The sequence below is a fragment of the Bos javanicus genome, chromosome 1 (genome assembly GCF_032452875.1).
Source record: "Bos javanicus breed banteng chromosome 1, ARS-OSU_banteng_1.0, whole genome shotgun sequence".
In the NCBI taxonomy this organism is placed as follows: domain Eukaryota; kingdom Metazoa; phylum Chordata; class Mammalia; order Artiodactyla; family Bovidae; genus Bos; species Bos javanicus.
In genome coordinates this window covers 151700288-151719881 of record NC_083868.1, presented here as the reverse complement: position 1 = coordinate 151719881, position 19594 = coordinate 151700288, and the positions used below count along the sequence as shown (strand labels likewise).

The following is a 19594-nucleotide window of genomic DNA, read 5'->3' as shown; positions in this document are numbered from 1 at the left end:
GTCCATGCTTCCATGTGGGTCCCAGAAATTATATCACTGGTCCTAATTTCCCAGTGGCCCTAAGGAAAATCTCCAAACTTTCCAGTAGCTTCAGTTCAGTTCAGTTCAGTCACTCAGTCGTGTCTGACTCTTTGTGACCCCATGGACTGCAGCACGCCAGGCCTCCCTGTCCATCACCAACTCCCTGAGTTCACTCAAACTCACGTCCATCGAGTCGGTGATGCCATCCAGCCATCTCATCCTCTGTCGTCCCCTCCTCCCACCCTCAATCTTTCCCAGCATCAGGGTCTTTTCCAATGAGTCAAGTCTTCCCATGAGGTGGCCAAAGTATTGGAGTTTCAGCTTCAGTATCAGTCCTTCCAATGAACACCCAGGACTGATCTTTAGGATGGACTGGTTGGACCTCCTTTCAGTCCAAGGGACTCTCAAGAGTCTTCTCCAACACCACAGTTCAAAAGCATCAATTCTTCTGCGCTCAGCTTTCTTTATAGTCCAACTCTCACATCCCTATATAACTACTGGAAAGACCATAGCTTTGACTAGATGGACCTTTGTTGGCAAAGTAATGTTTCTGCCTTTTAATGTGCTGTCTAGGTTGGTCAAGTAGCTTAGAAGGCTCTTTGACCCTATTTAATTCTAAAGCTTCCTCCCTCATCTTGCTCCTGTGTAGCTGCCCCGGCTTTTCACTTTCCCTTCTCTTTTCCATACTCATTCCTCCCTTGGTCCTTCTTCCAGCTCACACAACTCATACTTTAAGCCCCAGCATCCCTGTTTCCCTCCTTTAGGCAGCCAGCCTGCCAATCCCACCAAGTCTGACTTAGAGTCCCCTTCTCTCTGCTGCCATGGCACCCTGAACTTCATCATGTGGTGTAGAATCGCCTAATTGTCTCTCTTCTAACCAGTGTTCTTGATGAGGGCAGAACCATCTCAGCTGTGTTCAACAGTTCCTTTTCCAGGACAGTAAATAATTGCTGGATGTGTGAATAAATCAGCAAATGAATTCACTCTCCCTGGAGTAAATTTTCCACTCTTCCCCATCCCCATTAGTCCGTCTAGGGCATGGGAAAGCAGTGCTGAGTCCAGCCTTGGGCTGTGCTAGTGTTTCCTACTCGCCTTTGGGAACATTATCCATTGTTTCCTACACTCCCTTTCCTTACTGAGTACTGGACCCTCACGGAGAACACAAAGTATCCCCAGCAAACAGACAGAATGTCCTATGGTGGAAATCAGGCATGATTTTTACTGATCTGAAGCTCTTCTTGCCTCACTCACTAGGGAGAACCTGGGATTCCTGGAGATCCAGGGCCAGCGGGGCAAGTGGGACAGCGAGGAAAGCAGGTACGAGGTTTAAGAACCCCCACCCTTTCTCAGTTCCGAGGGCTCAGTGAAGGGAAGAGGGCTGATACGATCAGTTCAAGCAGCTGCGTCCTGAAGATGTTTGGGGACCTCCGAGGAAGATGTGAGGACATTCCTCTGGCTCCCTGCAGCTTTCATTCTGCAGCTGGTCTGTCTGCTGAAACAAGGGGAGAACAGCTGTTAACAAGGAAAGTGGAATGCAGAGAGGATAATGGATGAGTTCAGTATGTTAACAACATATATGGCCTTGTAAGTTGCAAGTCAGGACTGCCAATTTCTCTTGAGTTCCTGCAAAACTCCAGAGTGATGAGAAGAGGGGAGGATCAAGAAGGATCAAGAAATAGGGTATCTGTTTTAGTATCTCTGGCTGTTCCAGGATCTCAGTAGCTCACTGAGCCACCAATATAGGAAAAATTTTATTTTCTTCTCAAAAATAATGTTTATTAAAATGTTGCACATAGATATTGTAGGAAATTGGGTAAGCATAAAACATGGGAAATGGGGAAGAAAAATTACCCATAATCCCACCATTTTGCAATATGTAACATTAATATCCTGGGATACCAAAAAACTTCTATTTTTCCCTATTAACACTGTATCATGAGCATATTTCCAAGTCATTACATTTTCCCCTCAGTGTTGCTTTTAATAGCTTCAAAATATTCTACTGAATGTGTATGTACCTTAGCTCATTTGACCGATTTCTTATTGCTGGATATGCGGTTTACTTTCTGTTTTTCACTGTTTTAAATAGCACACCAATGAACATTCTTATATGTAACTAAGTTTTTGGATGAAGCCAAAATTAATTTCTACAAAGAAATTTCTAGAAGTAGCATAGCTAGGTCAAGGAATATGTACATATTTAATTAAGGCTTTAAACCCTATTGCAAGATGCCCTTAGGAAAATTCAAACAAGGTATGAATTGTTGTTATTCAGGAAAAGTCATCACTTCAGGGCATACATACCAACAATAGTCATTGTCCTTTTCTTCCTTCATCTTTACCAATTTTATCTCATTACTGTTTCAAATTGCATTTCTTTGGTTACTAGTGAGGATAACAATTTTCCATATGTTTATTGGCCATTTATAATTCTTCTCTGAGGAATTCCTCACCCAGTGTTCTTGGGACTAGCTCTTAATTTTCCAGGAAAGTAACCACTACTGATCTGTCAGTCTAAATGGCCATCCCTCTGCCTCCTGCAATGTCTGAAAAGCAGAGCTGGCTGGTGAAGTACCAGAGCCATATCAGGAAGTGCAGAAAACTAAGCAACATGCATATTTTAAGAGTTCAAGGTCGTCAGGCCCCCTCTACCCGGAAGTCCCCAGGGCTTTGCTCCTGACACCATAATCTCCCCATTATAAGTTACAATTAATTTTCACTCTTAAGAAACTGAAATAAACTCATATGTTCACAGGGTGACTATGGCATCCCAGGCTATGGTCCTATGGGAGGAAAAGGAGTCAAGGTAAATATGGAAAACGATTATTTCTTTAATTGGTCAAAGTCTGTTACTTGTGTCCAGCTCTTTGTGACCTCATGGACTGTAGCCCACCAGCTCCTCTATCCATGGAATAGTTTTGTTATGTTACTTTCTTGATCAAACATCTTCTAGAATTCCTCATTGCCTATCAGCCTGAATTTGACCTCCAGGCAAGAATACTGGAGTGGGTTGCCATTCCTTTCTCCAGGGGATCTTCCCGACCCAGGGATCAAACCCAGGTCTCCTGCACTGCAGGCATATTCTTAACCATCAAACTTAATAATAGAAGAAACGGTTATACTATAAAAATGGTATGTTGATTTATTTATATTCTTTGCTGAAAATTGCAGGGTCCACGAGGATTTCCTGGAGATATGGGCCAAAAGGTATGGTGCACATGAACTTGTCAAACTTGCCGTGATCTTGACCTTCTATATGAGAAGGAGGATAAGTCAGTAGATCTGAATGAAACAGAAAAAAAAAAAAAAAAAGGCAGGATAATTAGTTGCCTGAGCTTCATGAAAGAAAGGACCATACTTAACTCCTATGAATCCTTAAATTGGAAAAGATGTCCTTCACTGCCTGATTTTCCTTGTCTTGAAACCCTACCTCTAGGTACCCTCTCAAGTTCACTCCTTTGTCTTTTTCTTGATTTCTCTGCCCTGGTGATCTCATGCAAAACTCTTGGCTTCTGCTATTGTTCTTTGCCCTTCATTATCATGGCTTCACTTCCTCTTTCCTGAAATATTACAAGAGTCTTCTCATTGGTTTCCTACTTCCAAATTTAACCTGTCTCAGTTAGTTCAAAACACTAATGTCACCTGATTTTTTCCAAGGTATAGCTTTGTTATGTTACTTTCTTGATCAAACATCTTCTAGAATTCCTCATTGCCTATCAGCCTGAATTTGACCTCTAAGGGCTACGACCAGACGCCCCTTCCAGTTCAATCAGAGTAGCTCAGGTTATATTTGTTCTATACACTGGAATTCTGTGATAAGATTTCTTTTAAAAATCTTGCAAATGAGCTTATTTACAAAATAAACCTAAAGACACAGAAAACAAATGTGTGATTACCAAAGGGGAAAGTTGGGGAGTGATAAATTAGGAGTTTGGGATTAATATATACACTCTGCTGCTGCTGCTGCTTCTAAGTCGCTTCAGTCGTGTCCAACTCTGTGTGACCCCATAGACGGCAGCCCACCAGGCTCCTCTGTCCCTGGGATACTCCAGGCAAGAATACTGGAGTGGTTGCCATTTCCTTCTCCAGTGCATGAAAGTGAAAAGTGAAAGTGAAGTCACTCAGTCGTGTCCGACTCTTACCGACCCCATGGACTGTAGCCTACCAGGCTCCTCCGTCCATGGGATTCTCCACACTCTACTATGTATAAAATAGATAACCAACTGTATAGTACAGGGAACTATACTCAATATTTTGTAAAAATTTTTAAGGAAAAAGAATCTGAAAATGAATATATATATATATGTGTGTGTATGTGTATAACTGAATCACTCTGCTGTACACCTGAAACTAACATCATAAATCAACTATACTTCAAAAAAAAGTCAAATAAATAAATAAAATTATCCTGTCTAGAAGAGTGGCTTCCAATCATTGATGGAAAATATGGGTGAAAAAATAGAATGTCTAAGCTAATTGACTCAACCTCAGTATAGGAAAATAGCCAAGTTTTGAGTCCCCTTAAACGTGCTTTTAAATGATGAATTACCAAAAGAGATTCTTTCTAGGTGCAGAAGGGTACAAGTAGGGACTATATAAATAACTTTTAGGATAGGAGTTCTCATTGTAAAGGACCAATTTTCTAATTTGCTGATAAAGAGAAAATTAGCATATTTCAATTTACAGATAAATGTGAAATTAGCTTATTGATTAAGGGCTAAATTAGTTTTCCACCCAAGTCAGAATAAATTTGTTTTTACCTTTAACTTTTTGAAAAACGACTCAGGAATTTAGGAAGTAATTCGTTGTTTGGTACTTTATAAAGTCAGTACCCCATATGTTTTCCTTGATTTTCAAGCAGTTCTCTCTAGGTATTTTTAGTCACTGATGGAATAGCCATTGGATTTATATTTATGCATAAATATTTGTGTTCTCAGACAATTAAAATAGTTTGGGGAATATCTAAGTGTATCATTTAGACTTAGTTCTAAATGCTAAGAGGAGATATATTTAATGTTTAGTATGTGATATCGTTACAAAATCAATTAGGTTTTGGTCTGGAGAGAATTATTTTCATGTTTTCATAGCAAGCATTTTAACATCTTGATGTCTTATATTTGAATCTTCAGGGTGATACTGGTGATCCTGGAATTCCTGGGGGGCCTGGACCCAAAGGATTTAGGGGATTCACAGTAAGTGGTCTATAATTGCAGAAGTAATAAATATTTCTTTGAAGATCTGGCTTTTATGTTATAATTATAAATGTGGATTGTCAATCCAACCCAGGGTCATCTGAAATGCCACTTCCTAGCTGCGTGAACTTCAACACAACTTTTCAGGGTCTCTATTGCTGTAACATGAGAGTTAAACCTAAGGACACCAAAAGTCACTTTGAGCTCCAAAATTCTATGGTTGCATGAATCTGAACTATTTTAAGTTTTTGCAGATTGATAACAAGCTATTCCAATAAATGCCAGTGTCTTCCAGTCTTTTCTAAGACATATATTAAAGCCCAGATTATTAACCCTGTGAGTGGAAATCTTCCACTGTGAAGAAGCTGACATCTTCCCACTGTGTCCTGGAGCATTTTCTGACAATTCTGGTTCCTAGAGCCATGGTCACTTGAGGTGTTCATTTTAAGGGAGTCTGTTGAGATGTTCTAATAGCAAAGTGCAGAGTGTCATAGTTATTGAAAAACGAAACGCTGAGACAAGCATCCTTTCATTTTAAAATTGAGTGTTATATCAACGATCATTAACATTGTGAAAGAGATGTAATTCAGTAGATCCAGTTTACACCTGGCTGGATATTTTTCATTAGCATCTATTTCCATTACCTTGAATTATGGGGACTGATACAGCCAACCCATGTCCTAATGTATGTGGGGAATTATTTTTCTTGTTTGATCCTTTGAAGATGGCAAGATTTTATTAGATCTCCACATGCTCTACTATATTTGCTTTTTAAAATGCTAATTCTAGCTTACAATTGATTTAGATTTAAATGCACAGCCAGTGCCAGAGCAAAGGATGTCACTAGATGAAGAGGCTAGGAAGGAAATGGATGTTTACCAATTACTAAGAATGTCTATTTAAAGAGCCTCTTGATGAAAGTGAAAGAGAGGAGTGAAAAAGTTGGCTTAAACCTCAACACTCAAAAAACTAAGATCATGGCATCCGGTCTCGTCACTTCATGGCAAATAGATGGGGAAACAGTGACAGACTTTATTTTGGGGGGCTACAAACTCACTAATAAAGTAACGCTCAAAATTCTCCAAGCCAGGCTTCAGCAATACGTGAACCATGAACTTCCAGATGTTTAAGCTGGTTTTAGAAAAGGCAGAGGAACCAGAGATCAAATTGCCAACATCTGCTGGATCATCGAAAAAGCCAGAGAGTTCCAGAAAAACATCTATTTCTGCTTTATTGACTATGCCAAGGCCTTGGACTGTGAGGATCACAATAAACTGGAAAATTCTGGAAGAGACGGGAATACCAGACCACCTGACCTGCCTCTTGAGAAACCTATATGCAGGTCAGGAAGTAACAGTTAGAACTGGACATGGAACAACAGACTGGTTCCAAGTAGGAAAAGGAGTATGTCAAGACTGTATATAGTCACCCTGCTTATTTAACTTATATGCAGAGTACATTATGAGAAATGCTGGGCTGGAAGAAGCACAAGCTGAAATCAAGACTGCTGGGAGAAATATCAATAACCTCAGATATGCAGATGACACCACCCTTATGGCAGAAAGTGAAGAGGAACTAAAAAGCCTCCTGATGAAAGTGAAAGAGGAGAGTAAAAAAGTTATTTTAAAGCTCAACATTCAGAAAACTAAGATCATGGCATCTGGTCCCATCACTTCATGGGAAATAGATGGGGAAACAGTGGAAACAGTGTCAGACTTTATTTTTTGGGGCTCCAAAATCACTGCAGATGGTGACTGCAGTCATGAAATTAAAAGACACTCCTTGGAAGGAAAGTTATGACCAACCTAGATAGCATATTCAAAAGCAGAGACATTCCTTTGCCAACAAAGGTCCGTCTAGTCAAGGCTATGGTTTTTCCTGTGGTCATGTATGGATGTGAGAGTTAGACTGTGAAGAAAGCTGAGCACTGAAGAATTGATGCTTTTGAACTGTGGTGTTGGAGAAGACTCTTGAGAGTCGTTTGGACTGCAAGGAGATCCAACCAGTCCATTCTAAAGGAGATCAGTCCTGGGTGTTCTTTGGAAGGACTGATGCTGAAGCTGAAACTCCAATACTTTGGCCACCTCATGGGAAGAGTTGACTCATTGGAAAAGACCCTGATGCTGAGAGGGACTGGGGGCAGGAGGAGAAGGGGATGACAGAGGATGAGACGGCTCGATGGCATCACCGACTCGATGGACATGAGTTTGAGTGAACTCCGGGAGTTGGTGATGGACAGGGAGGCCTGGCGTGCTGGGATTCATGGGGTCACAAAGAGTTGGACATGACTGAGCGACTGAACTGAATTGAACTGAAACTCACTGCAAATGGTGACCTCAGCCATGAATTTAAAAGATGCTTATTACTTGTAAGAAAAGCCATGACCAACCTAGGCAGCATATTAAAAAGCAGAGACATTACTTTGCTGACAAAGATCCGTATAGCCAAAGCTATAGTTTTTCCAGTAGTCATGTATGGATATGAGAGTTGGACCATAAAGAAAGCTGAGCGCCAAAGAATTGATGCTTTTGAACTGTGGTGTTAGAGAAGACTCTTGAGAGTCCCCTGGACTGCAAAGAGATCAAACCAGTCAATCCTGTAGGAAATCAGTCCTGAATATTCATTGGAAGGACTGATGCTGAAGCTCCAATACTTTGGCCACCTGATGAGAAGAACTGACTCATTGGAAAAGATCCTGATGCTGGGAAAGATTGAAGGTGGGAGGAGAAGGGGACGACAGAAAATGAAATGGTTGGATGGAGTCACTGACTCAATGGACATGAGTTTGAGCAAGCTCCAGGAGTTGGTGATGGACAGGGAAGCCTGGCGTGCTGCAATTCATGGGATCACAGAGAGTCGGACATGACTGAGTGACTGAACTGAACTGAAGAATGGCTATTTAGAATTAAAGATAAAAATTATAGAATCATCTCAATAAATGCTGAAAAAACATTTGACAAAATTCAGCATCTTTCCCATATAAAAACTTTTAACAAATTAGGTATAGCAGGAATGTACATCAACATAATAAAGGTCACATACAAAAAATCTGCAACTAACATCACACTCGATGATGGAAGGTTGAAAACTTTCCTGCTAGGACCAGGTACAAGACAAAGGTGTCCGCTTTCTCTACCCTATTCAACATAGTACTGGAAGTCCTAGCTAGAGGGATTACACAAGAAAAGGAAATAAAAGTCATTCTAATGAGAAGGGAAGAAGTAGAAGTGTCTATTTGCAGTCACATGATCTTAAAGCCGAAACTCCAGTACTTTGGCCACCTCATGCGAAGAGTTGACTTACTGGAAAAGACTGATGCTGGGAGGGATTGAGGGCAGGAGGAGAAGGGGATGACAGAGCATGAGATGGCTGGATGGCATCACTGACTCGATGGACGTGTGTCTGAGTGAACTCCGGGGGTTGGTGATGGACAGGGAGGCCTGGCATGCTGCGATTCATGGGGTCGCAAAGAGTCAGACATGACTGAGTGACTGAATGACATGAACTGAACTGATCTTATAGGTAGGAAATCTTAAAGACTTCATCAAAAAGCTGTTAGAACTAATAAATTCAGTAAAGTTGCAGGATACAAAATCGGCATATAAAAATAAGTTGTATTTCTAGACACCAACAATGAACTGTTGGGAAAATTATTTCTTCTCTGAGTTCTATGAGTAAAAAGGATGACTGTTTATAATAAAAGTAAGGAACTTGCTTGACTTGAATTATTTTTGCTTTTTCTAAATTTTTTTAAGCATTTATAAGGTCTCATTAGGGCTTAGGGAGTCCCCATGGATAGAGGATGTGGAAACTCATGTATGTTTCTCCCTGCAGCTCACGGTAGGCCTGAAAGGTGAAGCGGGCTCTCCTGGAAGCCAAGGCCCCCCTGGACGGAGAGTGAGTACACTCAGGAGAACTAAGTCGTGTGCGGCTTCCTAGGAAGCCCAATGGAACGGGCACAGAACTCAAAGTCAGAAACAGGGTTCAAGTCCAGGTTCTGTTTCTTGCTGCCTAGGTGCCCTTGGACGGGTCCCTGGGTCTATTAGTTTCCTTCTAAGACGGTAATGACGTGTCCTGTGTGAACCATCTCCAAAGGTAGCTGCTGTGAGGATCAGATAATCAAATGTGAATGCTCTTTGTAAACTGTAAAGTTTCCATACAAATACGAGCTGTGACTGTTAATTTTTACTGAAGTTTTAAAATAGGGATAGAATTGCATAAGCTTCATTAAGGTGTCCTGACAAGTTGATCAGAGTTTCCCAAGCCACTGTTGTTACCTTCCTGAACTCATGATTTAGATTCTAAAGAGATATAGAGATAAAATTGCAGCTTTCCTCTGTGATTGAATGACAAGGAATTCAGTTACCTCTAGAAGCATTCCTGAGCAGAGCCAGGCACATCTCTCACGGGCAAGATACCCACATCTCTATTTAGCACCTTTTGTGTTAGTGTGATGACTTATTAACCTGTTTCTCCCCTCCTAAAGAGAACAGTCAAGTAGGAGCTAAATGTTGCCAGTGCCTGTGTTTTGGGTGTGAGGTGCAGAAAGCAGTGTGTATGGGAGAGGAGAAATTGCTTCTTTTGTTTTGTACAGTGTGACTGTTTTCTGACTACCTCGAGGGGCTCTTTAACTTGCAACTTTATAAAGAAAACAAAAACATGGATCTTTTATGGAAAACTGAGTCTGTAATAGAATGAGAATCAACTAGAGTAAAGGATACTCTGATATAACCTTTTCTTTCTTTTGCATGAAGGAACTAGTGACTATTCTTAGTCACATGGGTGAGAATCTATTTCCTGGGTCAATCTGGACTGGTCTCCTTCCCAGATTCTGGAGCTCGCCCTGGGGGTCCCACATCTTCCTGCTCTTGTGTTTGGCCATGCTGGTCTAGACTGTGGCTTCTCTGTCTCAGGCCTGTGGCCCCTAGCTTCTCCTGAAGAAGTTGCTCCAAGTTATTCCAAGTCTTGGGACCTACTCTTTGCCATCTGGTCTTCTGTAGGATGTGAGCTGTTTAGCCTATTCATTAGTTGGAAACTGTTCCTCCTTCTATTTAAATGGCTGAGCATTCTTTTCTGCTTTCTGCTGTCACTTGTAAAGGGAAGAATGAAACTCTGCAACTTTTAGTGAGATGCATATTTCCTGATTTGGATCAGGAAGAAAATAATCTCCCAGAGGGTAAAATCATGGATACCATCACAGTTCTGGTTAACAGTAGCAGCACACAGAGGGGTGCCTCAGCACTCAGCAGACATTTAGCTGTTCATTGGATGGATGGACGGATAGATGGACGGATGCTCAAGTTGTCGTTTAGAAAGAAGTTCTTACACTGACGTCAGTAGTTGAGCTTCTGGTGGGAGAGTCAGTGAAACGTATAGCAGTCATGAACATGTGATAACATTTTCTGAAGCCAGCATCCTAGCTTTCACTAGCTGCCCAAAGGGATTCATATGTGCAAACACATTAAGAACTAAATGCCAAGAAGAAGGCTGATCCTCATAAAAGGAATTAAAAGAGAAAAAGAGAAAAACTCACAGTGTCAAGAAAGGCGGCTGAGTGTGTTTAGGAGCCTTCCTTGACTCATCTCATGCGATTATCTGTACTCCTTCCACCCAACACCTTTCAGGATTTACGGGCTTGGTGTGCATGCTCTCCTGTGGAGTGTCCATTTTGCTATGTAATTGCCTTTTTCACATATGGGGTGGCTGTGTGCCGCTGCCAGAAATTTAAATATACTCAGTAAATGTCTCTCCTTCATGCTATTCCTTGGGAAGCTTACTGTTTATAATTTTAAGTATTCTTACAAGAAATGCCATCTAAATGTTCTATCTGCAGTACACATATCATTAAGAAATACTTTTGTTTCTTTCCTTCTTGTCGTCCTAGAAAAACCATTCAGTTCAGTCTAGGTAGATATTAGCTTAGTTGATCGCACACTGAAACAGAAAGGTTTACGCTCTTGGTGTGTGTGAGGAAGCAGCGATGAAGACTCCAGTTCTTCTACTAATAACTTGTTCTGTGTTTGTTTTCCTAGGGCCCTAAAGGGATGGCAGGGAAGCCCGTATATTCTGTATGTATCTCATTATTCACACACACACAAAATGCAGCCCATTCCCTGGGAAATGAATATGGCCACTTGGAAGTCACTGTGCTAATATTTCTTTTTTTCTCTCTCCTTTTCCACGTACAGCAATGTGATCTAATCCAGTTCACGCGGGACCATAGTCGTGAGTATCTGTGTGTGTCTTAGGGCATCGGTGATGGGCGAGGGCACTTAGCACAAAAGCCATGTGGGGATGCGGAATCAGTCGGCTGGACTCGCTGGTGGAGAAGCCGTTTGTCCTTGGCAGCGGGCCTGCTCTGAGTGCCTGCTGTGGGAACAGCTCATGACAAAGGAGGAAGGAAAAGGCACAAGCCTTGGCCCAGAGGTGTACTTTCTAGAGGGAGAGAAAACACGCCTGTGAGATATGATGTGACCAGCTCAAGAGGTGTGTGACTTAGTTCACACGTATAGCAGTTATGTAACAGGGCCGGGAGGGCATGATGTTAAAAGGGTGACCATGGCGGTTTGAGGTTATATATATGCTGTTGCTGCTTGATTGCTCAGTCGTGTCCCGTGTCCGACTCTTTGTGGCCCAATGGACTGAGGCCCACCAGGCTCCTCTGTCCATGGGATTTCCCAGGCGAGAATACTGGAGTGGGTTGCCATTTCCTTCTCAAGGGGATCTCCCTGATCCAGAAATTAAACCCAAGTCTCCTGCATTGGCAGGCAGATTCTTTCCCACTGACCCACCAGGGAAACCCCTATATGTACACACACACACAGAGAAACACACTGGAAACAAATAAGAGAAATTGGGAAAATGTAGCCATGTATTATGTTAGGATGATAGACTTTCAGGTGGTTTTTCTTTCTTTGTGTTTCCATTGTGGTTTATAATCATGCCATACAATCACAATCAGAAGAATGGAAAATCCGAGAGACTTACTGAAGGAGATTAGATAAAAATGTAGTCATTGCAGGTGTATGGCCAGGAAAGACCAACAATAGAATCAAGTTTAAAATACTATAAGACCATATGGGGAGAGGTTTGGTACCACCATGGATGAGCAGGCAGAGGAAGAATTGTGAAGAAAATAGATTGGTAGGAAGAGGTGATGAGTTTCCACAGTTCAGAGGGAAAGGAATGCTGTGCAGACCCTAAAGTGAAATAATCTACAGGCAGCTGATGAAATGGAGTCCTTGAAAGGTGAAAATCAGGGAAGAAACGCAGAAAACTGGAGTCACTAATGTCCTTAGAGCTGCAGGGATGGATGAGATTCCCAAGAATGTGCAACTAGAGAGACAGATATGGAAACCCAAAGGATGAACCCAGGAAGTTGCCCTAGCAAAAAGAGTGGACCTAACCCCAGAAAAACGACACTGCAGAGAGTCCTGCCAAGTTTGGGCAGCTTGGGAAAAGGCAAAAAGCAGCCAATGGAGAGAACTCCAAAGTGAGGTGTTGGGTGGGGTGGGGCAGGGAACCCATGTCAAAGATGTCGCTTGAGAGCTGAAAGGCTCTCCAGCACAGTGAGGGGGTGAGAACCAGCCCGGGGCTCAGGGAGAGAACAAGAGGAGAGCCACTGTGGACAGCTAAACAGAATACTAAGTTTTGTTGAAATTTTGTTTTGGGGGTTATTTAATTCCAAAAATGTAACAGACTCTTTCTCTTTCTCTCTCCTTTTTATAGCTTGTTGGAAAGGTGAGTATTCTTACCATATTATGTTTCTTGCTGAACTACTTCCTGCACTCTGACAAGCCCACATAGACACTACTATATATAAAACATATTACCAGCAAAGACACTGTATAGCACAGAGAACTCTGTTCAATATTTTATAATAACCTATAAGGGAAAAGAACCTGAATATATATATATATTTATATATAAATGAATCACTTTGCTGTATGCCTGAAATTAATACATTGTAAATCAACTATATGTCAAAAAATAATAAAATAAGAGTAAAGATAAATGGGCTAAAGATTTGAAAAAGCACTTCATAAAGGAAAAAAAACCTCTCATCCCCATGAGAAAAGGGCCTTCTAACTTCTTTGCAGACACGTATCATGACTATAACTGTACATGTCACGTTTGGACCTGATTATAAAATGCTGACCACCTGGTCCCCAAGCCCTTCACAAGCTGTTCTTTCCAACTCCTGCCACAGTTTCCAACTCATTTTCTTCACGGGGTAGGTTCTTTGCTGCTGAGCAGTTCAGGGCAAGGCCAGGTGTCTAACCTCATTCTGTTGCTCCATATGCTGCTAAGTGTGTGGACACTGGCACCTTGGTCAGGTGATGACTCCTTTCTTCCCTTTGACCTCCATTCACACCTCCACGTGTCCACCACTTGTCAACCTGACCCGGAGGATGGAGGAGGATCTTCCAGGGCCTCGACTGCAGCTGGCGTTCAGTGACCCTTCAGATGATGTTGCTCCTGAAACCAGTTAGATCAACTCCAAGACCTCCTGGTCTCCTAGAGGTCTGTTGAGATAGATTAACAGGGTCTTTGAGCTCATCCCAAAGTTTGGTGCCATTCCCTTTAATCCCCCCAAAATCTGATGTCTAAGAGCTCAATAAAACTTCATGGATTTGAATTAAATTTATCAGCTACCATGCTGGCACTAGGAAAGGGAGAGATTAAAAATAAATGGAAATTGGTACTGCCTTCTGGGGACATCTGTGATGATGGGTCATCTATGAAGATACTTATCTACCATTTTGTTAAGCATTTTTACTGTAAGGTTAAGAAATATGTGCTACAGTCCATGAGGTTGCAAAGAGTCAGACACGACTTTGCAACTGAACAACAAGAAACAAGACATCATTTTTCTCATTTTCTTTTTCATTGTTGGGTTTCGTGTTTTTAAAATTTCTTCACAGTAAAATGTCTTGATTCAAAACACATCTTGAAATCAACACTTTCTCCTCTATTTCTATAACTGAGGACAGTGGTTGGGAGATGGGATACTTTGAATTTAATGTGCTTTGGGAGTAAGCCAGATTGGGGAGAGTAAAAGCCTGTGTACATGGAGGGTTGGCTAATTTTTAAATAATTTCTTTTTCTCTTCCCGTGTTCAGACTTTAACAAGGCCATTATTTATAATCACAGAGGAGATTCCTTGTGAAATTCCCAAAGTGCAGTTATCATAAAACCATTAGGACTGAGTTGGGGATTACAGACAGGCTCAATGCAAGTCTGCAGTGGTCCATTATGCTGCCCCTTCCTCCTGCCACCCTGGCTGTCATCCCAAAGCCCCTGAAATCCCCACTGCCCAGAAACAGCCTCTTTGTCCTCTGAAGAGTAATCCCCAAGAAGAACACTGATCACTGTCTACCTTTCGATATCATGATCCTCCATAGACAAGGTCCTCAAAGGTAGATCTGTGTTGGTTCATCTTCATATGTATCTCACAGGGCATGTTACCCTGCATGTCACATGATGAATACTCAGGTATTTGCCACATGTATGTGAGGTCGCTCAGTCTTGTCCGACTCTTTGCGACCCCACGGACTGTAGCCTACCAGGTTCCTCTGTCCATGGGATTTTCCAGGCAATAGTACTGGAGTGGATTGCCAATTCCTTCTCCAGGGGCTCTTCCCGACCCAGGGATCGAACCCGGGTCTCCCGCATTGTAGACAGATGTTTTACTGTCTGAGCCACCAGGGAAGTCCAATTTATTTCATCCATTTGCCACATAAATGGATGAAAATCTTCCAGCTGACTTTATCATTATTAGTAGGTCATTTCTGAAGATTTTTTTTAAGAGAATAAGCTTTCAGATTTTCTGAAAAGCCATAGTTTCCTTTAAAAATTTTCAATAGAGTAAAATTCACTCTTTTGTTCAGTTTTTACACATGCATGATTCGTGTAATCATCACCACAATCAGGATACAGGATAATTCCATCAGCCCAAACACTCCTTCCAGTTTCTTTTTAAATAGAAGACAGATGGTAGATGGTGAAGTCTGAGCATTATATTGCCAGATATCACTACTCTGTATTTAGGTAACACCTTAGGCTAACAAAGCAGAATCCTTTCCCCCCTTTACACGTGGATAGCTCTGATTCTAGATTTGATGGGACAGCTGCGTTTTCCCAAACCTCAGTGTTGACTGTCTTACTGGAGTAAATGGAATGGGAAAGCCTTTTGACCCAGTGAAACAACTTAACACTTCTGACTCTCATTTTTGTAGAAAAGTGTCCTGTGTATCCAACAGAGCTGGTATTTGGCCTGGACCAGTCCAACGATATCACAGAGCAGAGATTTAATGAAATGAGGGACATCATCACTTCTATTGTCAATGACCTTCACATCAGGGAAAGTAATTGCCCTGTGGGAGCCAGAGTTGTTGTGGTTTCCTACAACTCGGGCACCGGCTACCTCATCCATGGGTCTGACTACCGTAGCAAGAAGCAGCTTCTTCAGCTTCTCTCCCAAATAAAATATCAAAGTTCTGGGGAAGTCCGAGACATTGGGAACGCGATGAGGTTTGTGGCTCGGAACATCTTTAAGCGGACGCCTGCAGGAGCCAATGTGCAGAGAGTTGCTGTGTTTTTTAGCAACGGACAAGCTGCGAGCAGGTCATCCATCATCACGGCCACCATGGAGTTCAGTGCCTTGGATATCAGTCCTGCAGTCTTCACTTTTAATGAAAAGGTTTACCTCGATGAGGCTTTTGGGGTAAGTACCTCCCTTGGCAGTGTCTTTATTTTTAGATACTGGTACTGGCAGAAAAGGAATACTGGGGAGTAGGAATCAAGTGGCATCTTGACCCTCTGTGCAATTTTCATAGTTGTCTTTTTGCCAGAGTCCTTGAAATCCAATTTCTAGTAAACACTGAACTGAATGCATGTTATCTCCATTTAAAAATCGAGAAAGTGAGGCCCAGATTGTTGAGTGACTTCTCCCATTTTGTATAGCTACTAAGTGGCTAAACCAAGCTTTGAATTTGAGTTTGTCTGATAGAGAGGGCTGTCAGTCTTCTGCTGATCTAGTATTTCTCAAATCTGCCATCTGTTGGCTGTGTCTCATTGAACAACTGGTCTTAACCTGTCATGGGTGAAGTTTAAGGGACTTCTGAACCCTTAATGTTGTGTAAAACTTTGACATGTATGAACCTTTCTCCCAAGAGGAGTTCCGTCCTTTTTGGATTCACAGGTTCTCATGGGATCTGTGCTTCCCTTTTTCTCCCACCAAATATAAGAACTTCTCCATCTACTGTTCTACTGTTATAAAATATGTTCATATTAACCATGAAATACATGCTCCTGAAGCTGGGAGAAGCCATTATGTTGCCCAAGAGATTATAAAGATCTATTTTACACAAATACACGTGTGTGGGTACATGCTAATTCTCTTTAGTTGTGTCCAACTCTTTGTGACCCTATGGACCATAGCCCATCAGGCTCCTCTGTCCATGGGATCCTCCAGGCAAGAATACTAGGGTGGGTTGCCACGTCCTTCTCCAGGGGATCTTCCTAAGCCAGGGATCAAACCCACGTCTCTCACATGTTCTGCATTGGCAGGTGGGTTCTTTATCACCAGTGCCAACTGGAAAGCCCACAAATACATATATTTCTACTATAAAAAGGAGCACCCTCTATAACATGAAGAGATTTAATCTGCTCATAAGAAAAACACAATTTTTTTTGAAAATAGGAGCCATAGAGTCACAGTAGATCCTGACAGAAAGATTTGTAGAAAGTTACAGTATTTTTATAAAATATGACCTCCCAATATAGATTATTTATTTATTTGTTTTCTTATGGTATGTCCCCCCCGCCACCCCCCCACCCCTGCACTGGAATATAGGATAGAGGGTTCATCTGCTTTGTCTATTTCTGTATCCCCAGCACATAGAATGGTACCTATTTGACATTTTATGCACTCAATGAATGTTGAATGAACAAATGAATGAAGAGCATGTGGTTGACTCCTGTGAATAAGCTTACTTGATTTAACAGGGTTGCAGTTAATGTTCTGGGCTTCCCTGATAGCTCAGTTGGTAAAGAATCCTGCAATGCAGGAGACCCCAGTTCGGTTCCTAGGTCAGGAAGATCTGCTGGAAAAGGGATAGGCATTTAATGTTTGACACAGGGGGGCAGCAAGATCAATACAAAATTATACCAAAGCATCCAGTTTCATAAAAATTAGAAAGTAGAAATGTAGGAGCTACTTTCTAACTATAAGGCTGAAATGATTATAAATATTTCAAAATGCTCAGCACTTTACAGAAAAACAGAGTGGGTGGTTTTTCTTATCTGTTAACTTCTTGAGGGGGAAGAAACAAAAGCAGGAGCATGTCTGTGGATTAAGAGATCCACTCATCACCTGAGAATGATTTATTTCTTCCATATAATCAAAGTATCTGTGGTGCACTGTGCCTCATACAAACTAAATGCCCAATATACAGTCATTGAGTCACTGAATGAATAAATTGAAGTACAGTTGATTTATATATTGTGTTAATTTCTGCTGTACGGCAAAGAGATCCAGTTATACATATATAGTTAGTCTTTTCCCATTATGGCTTATCATGATATTGAAGATAGTTTCCTGTGCTATACAGTAGGCTCTTGTTGTTTATCTGTCCTATATATAATAGTTTGCATCTGCTATCCCAAACCCACAATCCTTCCCTCCTCTGCACCCGCTCGGCAACCGCAAGTCTTTTCTCCGTATCTACGTGTCCGTCTCGTTTGTACATATGTTCATTTGTGCTGTGTTTTAGATTCCACATATAAGTGATATGATATTTGTCTTTCTCTGGGTCCATCCATGTTGCCGGAAATGGCATCAGTTCATTCTTTTCTATGGCTGAGTAGTATGGAATAGACTTTTTTCTTTTGAACGTTTTGTTTTGTTTTGGGGTATAGCCGATTAACAATGTTGTAGTAGTTGCAGGTGAACAGTGGAGGGATGTATGACTGGAATAGGCTTTTAGTTGGAATTTGTGATCAGGGAAATCCAGTTGACATCTGAAAGATGCACCTTTTTCTATTCATAGATAGCATAATTGGGTGGAAATAGTGGTGTGCATGCGTGCTAAGTCACTTCAGTTGTGTCTGACTCTTTGCAACCCTATGGGCGGTAACCTGCCAGGCTCCTCTGTCCATGGAATTCTCCAGGGAAGAGTACTAGACTGGGTTGCCATGCCCTCCTCCAGGGGATCTTCCTGACCTAGGGATGGAACCCACATCTCTTATGTCTGCTGCATTGGCAGGCGGGTTCTTTACCACTAGCGCCACCTGGGAAGCCCAGAAATAGTTGGAATCACTACTTAAAGAAGTGAAAGGTAACTTGTGAATGTAAAATTTCTACAGGACCCAACTCTGGAAGCTGATGTATAGCACATAATCAGCTGGTGCATACTCAGAAATGTGTAAAAATTCAGTGCAGAATTTCAGGGTTGGAGATAGGAATGAGGTTTTAATATCTAACCCAGTGAGTGAATCTTGTAGTTATCTTGTGGCAGTTTTCTTATAAAATTGAGCAGCTGATACAGTTTCTACATTGCCTGGATTATGTTTAGGATCAGAGGAGGGATAGTTGTGTGTGTGTGTGTGTGTGAGTGTGTGTGTTTGTATGTGTGTGCATACATGAAGATGCATCGACTAGAGCAGTGAGCAACAATGCAAGGCGATGGTGCCCAGTCAGGTGTTTTTCAAACTCTTGAAGTGGGTGTACAGTGAATTCTTGATGATGTTACCAAGTCCAAGCTTGTTCTGCTTGTTGAACAACAGGCCAGTAAATCTGGAGACAAGGTGTTGAGGCAAGTTGTAATGACTTTATTTGGAAAACTAGCAGACCAAGAAGATGGCAGACTAATGTCTCAAAATAACCTCAAAAAAGCCATCTTATTGGGGTCTGAAGGCCAGTTTCTTCTATAGGACATAGAGGGGAGATGGGAGGTGAGGAGTAAAGTAAAAAGGCCACTAATCTTGCAAATATCTCCTGGAATGGTCAGCCTCAGGTAGGGGATGTGTTAATTTCTTCTTTCTTGGAGCCATTCACAGGCGGACAGAATCACCTGTGACTCTGAACAAAGACACTTTGGTTTAACATTCAGGCAAAGGGTCAGGGTTCCCCAAGGCAATTATGTGTGGACAGTATCCTTTCAGTGAACAAAAGCAATGGGAAGCAAATGTTAAAGTTAAAGAAACAGATTCTCCCCTGTAACAATGATGACTAAAGAAAACAATAAATGAGCATATATTTCTTTTTCAATGCAGTTTGACAACACAGGAACATTTCAGGTGCTTTCTGTTCCTCCAAATGGGGAATATGATCCATTAGAAAGGCTTCGGCGCTGTACACTTTGCTATGGTAAGACTAA

At 41.7% G+C, this 19594-nt stretch overlaps 1 protein-coding gene across 1 annotated transcript in view; it reads left to right on the top strand.

The window, feature by feature from the left end:
- Positions 1-19594, top strand: part of COL6A5 (collagen type VI alpha 5 chain) — a 159908-nt gene that overhangs the window by 82016 nt on the left and 58298 nt on the right. The window contains exons 25-34 of the mRNA XM_061424880.1: positions 1276-1338; positions 2777-2827; positions 3193-3228; positions 5151-5213; positions 9048-9110; positions 11246-11281; positions 11402-11438; positions 12942-12953; positions 15452-15939; positions 19491-19584. Of these exons, the coding sequence (XP_061280864.1) occupies positions 1276-1338; positions 2777-2827; positions 3193-3228; positions 5151-5213; positions 9048-9110; positions 11246-11281; positions 11402-11438; positions 12942-12953; positions 15452-15939; positions 19491-19584 (943 nt within the window). The remainder of the gene's footprint in view (positions 1-1275; positions 1339-2776; positions 2828-3192; positions 3229-5150; positions 5214-9047; positions 9111-11245; positions 11282-11401; positions 11439-12941; positions 12954-15451; positions 15940-19490; positions 19585-19594) is intronic.